This window comes from Fukomys damarensis, unplaced genomic scaffold (assembly GCF_012274545.1).
Source record: "Fukomys damarensis isolate Sample0158 unplaced genomic scaffold, DMR_v1.0_HiC HiC_scaffold_73920, whole genome shotgun sequence".
NCBI lineage: Eukaryota > Metazoa > Chordata > Mammalia > Rodentia > Bathyergidae > Fukomys > Fukomys damarensis.
This window is the reverse complement of record NW_022974832.1, coordinates 277-6,755: the sequence shown is the minus strand read 5'-3', so window position 1 is coordinate 6,755 and position 6,479 is coordinate 277. Positions and strand designations below refer to the sequence as shown.

The window sequence follows — 6,479 nt, the reverse complement described above, 5'->3', positions numbered from 1 at the left end:
ATATATATATATATATATATATATATATGTAGCAAACATGTAATAAACATTTTTAAAAACCTAAAATATAGGAATAAAGAATTTTGGTTTCTTGCAACCAGGGATTTAACTTGGGCCCTTGTGCTTGCAAGGTAGGCAGCAGAACCACTGAGCTAAATCCCCAGCCCTCTTGTAATGCTTTTGGCAAAGACATCCTCTTCTAGGAAGAGTATGTATTTCCATCTGTTAATTTTAAAACATAGCATTGACTCCCTTATAAGGAATTAAAGCAGGAACCGTAAGTCTCTGGGTTTAGAAACAAAAATAAAAACAACAAAACATTACTCAAGATGACAGTTTATTTTTGGTAAATTCAGTTGAAGGCAGTATTATTTTCTAGTCTGCCAAAGAAATTGTAGTCTTACCTTAAAATAAATCCTAGTTCATTAATATGAAATTTCTTTCCATTTTTCTCCTAACTCCCCAAGAGACTGTGTATTTTCATTTGATTCCTTTGAACTCTGTATTTCTCCTCATTCATAGCACTGTATATATATATATTTTTTGGTAGAATGAGAATTTGTTTCAAGTCATGGTTAGTCAGAATAGCTAAATTCTAGGACCAGGGATTTAGCTCAGTGGCACCGAGCTTGTCTTGCAAATGCAAGGTCCTGAGTTTGATCTCCGATACCAAAAAAGAAAACAAAAGAATAGCTGAATTCTTTTTTTTTTCAACTTTCAACTTTATATTTTCAAACAAAATAAGCAAAAACACTGCTAAAGAAATCAGCAGAAGTAATACAATTTTAATTTCAAAATTTTAAAGTACAAAAATTGAAAAGAATACTAAATACAACTTTAAACAACTCTCTTGTCTTCCCCTATAATAATCATTGTAAACTACTTAAAGACTTAGAAATTGAGAGTAGGGCCAGGATTTAGCTCAGCGGTTCAGTGGCCTGCCTTGCAAATGCGAGGACCTGAGTTCGATCAAAAAAAAAAAAATTGAGAGTAAAACAAAAACAAAATAAATACTGTCCATTTTCCCTGTCTATAGGCAATAGATGGGAAATAGTGTCGTGAATTAGAAAAAAAAATGCTCTTAAAGCTTCTGTGTCCCACTCCCCAGCCATGCCCTGTCCCACTCCCACACCTGTGCTTCTGTACTCAAAGGACATGTGTGTGCATACACTGGTGACATACACATAGACAAGACACTACCACGCAGACACCCCCAATGAGAAGGCAACAGTCACCTGGGACCATGGGCATAAAAACCAGTAAGGAAAGTCAGACTAGCAAAACATTACTACAAAGCTAGTAAATACCATAGCCAACAACTGTCCCATTTTCACATTTCACAGTTAAATCCCCTAAAACCAATACTAAACGTCCTCATCACTACCCTCCAACATCACCTAAAAGAAATCTTGCTGAAGCACTGGTAAAGTTAGATATCTCACAGGAATATGAAAACTCATATTATATAATCTCTTAACAGGAAACTTTTCACCCTCTTTCCACAGCATGCAACTGCTATGGCTTAATTTATATTAAAAGTAGAAAAGTCTTTTCTGAGGGAAATGCAGCCCTGCAAAGATGCACACACATTTCCTGATCAGTGGTATTTCATACATAACAACTGCATGACTTGCTTTTGCAGTCAGAAGCTGTTTTTGGAAAAACTGAGGTTATAGCTTTTGATTTAGTCTAACTATAACTGCAAGGCTCTTGGTTTGGTTTAGGTTTCTTTTGCAAGATAAAATAACCTTGGGGTTCACTTAGCAAGTTACACCTTATGTCCCTGACTACAATGTGGAAGTTGCATGTATGCTTTGTAAAAGTAAAAGGATACTTATGAATCTGAGAGGGAAGAAATGACTCTAGGCAAGGAATCAACTCCTTAGTATATATTTACATTTAGAGCCGGTAATTTTTACCAAGCAAAATCCAAAGAAATATGAGTATGTTTGGGTTATTTTATTCCTGGAAAATATTATATATTCTAGCACTTATGATCATGGTTTTGGTGAAAAATCTTGGGGTAATATAGCTGACATATTGAGAAGGAAATGAAACTAGTGGAAAACAAGTTTTCTGTGATTAAGTTCTAAGTATGACTGCTTTCGGAAATAAAGCAAAGTGAATTCAGACTGTCATGGGTCTTGCATAGGTAAACTACTTGGAGGTCAAGGGCTATGTGATAGCCAGGGTTTATTAGTGAAATAGTGCAGAGCAGGTAAGCTTGTTGGAAGAATCACTGAATACTTTGAAAAGATTTCAACAAAAATTAAGGCTGCACTTGTTTAGTCAAAGCCTTAGGAGACTACAGGGACACCAAGATGAGAGGGAGAGTGTACAAGTATCTCAAGGGACTATCATTTTCTTTTCCTCAGTGAAGAGTGCAAGGTGACGACAGAAGAACAAAACCAGTCAACCACAGTAAGCTAATTGCTTTGGAAATGGGCATTGCTTCTTAAGGATAATAACTGTTAGAAAGGATTTAGGTAAAGCATATCAAATATTTCATTTATACTGGTATTGTTGAAAAACTACGGGGAGGGTTTTCAGTAGGGCTGCATGGTGTTAAGATTACATTATGTTCAGTAACGATTGAGCAAGTGTGGGAATGCTGCCCCTTTGCACCTACCTTCACAGAAGCACATGGATATGTCTGCCACAAGACAGGCAGAGGCTGCAGCCTCCTGCAACTGGGGCTGTCTTAGGAAGCAAGGTTATGAGAGGTTCCAGTCCACGGTGTCCTCAGGCGAATCCCTGCCCTATTTGTCTTACATTTATTTACCAGCTTTGCACAGGCTGAAGGTTGTGATGCTCAGTGTTGAGACTGCTTTTGGTGAAGACGTAGCTCATCAGCAAAGGACTGATGCTCCCCCCTCTCCATCCTGCCCTGTGCTGGGGAACAGACCCAGGGCCTCCATCTGCTAGGCAAGAGCCTCTCTTTACACAGGGAGTGAATCAGTTAACATTTAGTGCAAAAGACAGACTGAAAAATCTCTAGATTTACATTATGAAGGCCCTGCCTCTCCGTGTGAAAACTGCACTCATCACTAGGACACTCACTTCTGGGAGCTGCAGTGGGCCATTGTCAGGGAGCAGTCTTGTCACTGACACAGGCATCTGTAGAAAACATCCAGCTGAGTCTCCCTCCCTCACTGCTCCAGTGAGAAGAAGAGCTGAATTTTATTGTTTTGCTCTCAAGATGAGTAGTGGCCAACATCAGGAAATTGCTGAGGGTGTTTGTAAAAATGTTTAGTGTTTGTAGCTTTAAACAGGAAAATGTAGCTGTTTTACTAAGGTGTTATCAAAATAATGAACACGTGAAACATGAAAATAATTATTGACTTGATAGTATAGGCTCCCAGCATGTGCTGTATGCACATTACAAAATTGTAGAAGTTACTTGGCTACAATTTAGAAAATACTGGTAGATACAGAAGTGGTCCAAAAACATCCATAGTGTCAGTCCTTGAGCCTTAAATATAAACATTAAAATCTTTGAGGGCCAGGTATGTTGGCAGGAGGCTGAGGCAGGAGGATTGCCGCTGAGTTCTAGAGCAGCCCGGGCCACACAGTGAGTTCAAGGCCTGAACTCTGTCTCAAAAATCCACCCCCTTAAAAAAATCACTTGAGTATTAATTGTAACTTGAAAATTTTATACTAAGACCATCATTACTTGCAGAATAATTACTCTCTTTTTTGCTAGGTAGCTATTTTTGCAGTGATAATCCTGCTGCCCTTCAGACTCAGATTCTGTGGGTAAGTTCCTCTTTTACCATTGTGTCTTTTGTTTGCTTTGAAGCACTTGTAACTGCTGAGACACAACTTTCAAGTTACTTAGTCTGAAATGTACAATGGATCTATTTTAAAATCTTTAGATACCAAATCAGGAGGCTGAAAGGATTGTTTACAAATTATATTGAGTTGCCACAAAACATTCATTTACTATAGCACATATGTGACTTGAAATTTTTTTTAACCTAAGATAATTGTGTGCTATTTCTATATTATTTTCAAAATACTAGTTTTTGCTTGAATTTTATTTTGTCTGTTCTTAATTATATGAAATGATTTTATGGGATAGCTTTTTGCTTTAGAATAGGGTATTATTTTTTTAAAATGTGGTCAGGAATTTCTGATACTGTTCATCACAGTATTCTTAGTCTAGTTTTGAATTGTAGAAATACATTTGTTAATTATAGTTTCTTGGTTATAGAATGTCTTTTTTTCTTTGTAAGCTTTTTACCATGGAGCAGGGGAAAATGCATAGATTACTCTTTCATTCCAAGTAAAAGTTGGCAGATAGAGAAGGTAAATTAGATAGGGACAGGCTAAGATTGTCCTTTTCTATGTGAGAGGAATCCCCAATGCATGGAGGAATTAGAGAGTAAGAATATAGAAGACACAGAAGGTCCAGTGCCCCTACCAGGATGGAATCCACAGAGCCCATAGAATGGGATATGCGTGCAAGAAGCTTCCAGGTGACCATTTTTCTGGGGCAGGGGTGCTGTAGTTTGAGATTCTCAAGGAAGTGACTAACAGATAATTAAAACATGCCTTGCAACAGAAGGAAAATATAACCACCTTCTATTTTAGATAGTCATATTTTGATTCATTAGTTGGTAAACCTCTTTGGAAGAATAATTCTGTTTTCTTTCTATGTAGGATATGCAGGTGAATACCACAAAATTCATGGTGCTGTATGCCTGGTATTCGTGGCCCAATGTAGTTTTGTGTTTCTTGGGTGGATTTTTGATAGACTGAGTCTTTGGAATACGGTAAGTGTGAAAAAAAAAATCTGACCTATGGGTAAATCTCACCTGGTTGTTAGAAAAATATCGGGTTAAAGTATATCTAGGAAGAATTGTGTAGACTTTGATATTAAAACTGTAGAATTGGTTTTTGAAAGTTGGTTGGTATATCAGTTAAGATCAGACTAGTGATGCTGTTAATGGAGCAAAGTAACTTGGTTACCTGGAGGGGTAAAGTATGCTTCACATTTGATCGGACAAACCAGGATCTGAATCTCCTTGCTGCCACTTACTCAACTACTTATCTGTTCTAAGCTATTCATAACTTCCTATGATTCTGTTTTCTCAATATTAAAGTGGATAATAATTCTTAGCTTGCAAGATTGTTACGAGTATTAAGTGGAAGATAGATATATAATATTTGGTACATAAGTAGTATGTATTTCCCCCAGCCCCAGTAAGATTTTCTGTTTCTGCCTTTCTTCATCCTTTGAAGATTTTCTGATGCTGTTTTAGACGCTGAGGGAGGAATAATACTACAGTAGAAGGCTTTGTCCCTTCATCCTTATTTGTAAGTTGTTAGCAAAGACTTAGCAATCAGCTGGGAATATAGTATTGGTAAAGTGTATTCAAACTGTGTCTAACGGATAAGAGTTGAGGTAACTCTTCAGTGTTTAGACTTGGAGACTAATTTTCAAAACTTTTCAGACTTAGAGTATGAAAGAAGAGTTAAATATATTTTATTTGGCCTCGATTGTCTTGTACTGTAGTGAATTTTCTAGTGCTAGAGAACATTCTGTAGAGCATGGTGTGGCCATTTCACAAGGATTTTGAAAGGGATTTAAGTTTCAGAAAGAGTTTACTCAGTTGACCTTTAAGGACTCTTGTAACACTGCCACTTCATTATTCTGAGGGGGTGTTAATTGATATTCAGACTATAATGTTGGACTTTATATTAACGTAGTTATTATTTGTCCTTTTAAAAGTAGTTTTTAGTTGTAAGAATTATAATCTTTTAAAATTACTTACTGTAGGAATTTCTTGGAATAAATCCTAAAATCTTTTTTTTTTGGTACCGTGGATTGAACTCGGGACCTTGCACTTATAAGGCAGGTGGCAGCACCACTGAGCTAAATCCCTGGCCCCTTAAATTAATAGAAATTTTATAAATAATTTTCACTTTTAAATAGTTCTGACCTAGGAACTTCTTGAAGATTATTTAATAAGTTTAAGTGGTGATAATGGCTTAAGACAGTATGCACTATTATCGAAGCCTCTGGAATTCCCTTATAAGTCTGGACTTCTGTAAATTACCATTTAGCCTAATAGAGGTGCTGATTTCAGAGGCATATGAGCACTTAATTGTTTTCTTTCCTTGGAGAGAATGAAGTGGGCAAAGAAAACCAAAATGAATTATTAATAAAGGACTCTTTCTCTCTTAAACAGATGGGGCACAATTATTTTTATCTGCTTTGTTTGCATTGGTCAGGTAAGAAAGACCAAAACATCAATTATTTGCCAGTGACTTTTTCATTCTTGTCTAAGCATTTCCATGGAAAGTGTATTTAGTGAATGCCTAGTTTAGCCAGTATCCATAAATGCCCTTGAGGGCTAATATAGCATATTTTACACCTTGACATATATGTACATTATCATTTTAATTTCATGGGTTACAGAGGAATAGTAAAACTATTGTAGAAGTTATGATTTATCTTAAGTTACTGTTTTTTT

At 36.5% G+C, this 6,479-nt stretch overlaps 1 protein-coding gene across 1 annotated transcript in view; it reads left to right on the top strand.

Moving 5' to 3' along the window:
- The window catches only part of LOC117283227 (major facilitator superfamily domain-containing protein 1-like), a 7,462-nt gene extending 1,248 nt beyond the window's left edge, over positions 1-6,214 (top strand). Inside the window, exons 2-4 of the mRNA XM_033760719.1 lie at positions 3,704-3,756; positions 4,663-4,775; positions 6,195-6,214. Coding sequence (XP_033616610.1) covers positions 3,704-3,756; positions 4,663-4,761 — 152 coding nt within the window. The 3' untranslated portion in view covers positions 4,762-4,775; positions 6,195-6,214. The remainder of the gene's footprint in view (positions 1-3,703; positions 3,757-4,662; positions 4,776-6,194) is intronic.
- The last annotated feature ends 265 nt before the right edge of the window (positions 6,215-6,479 follow it).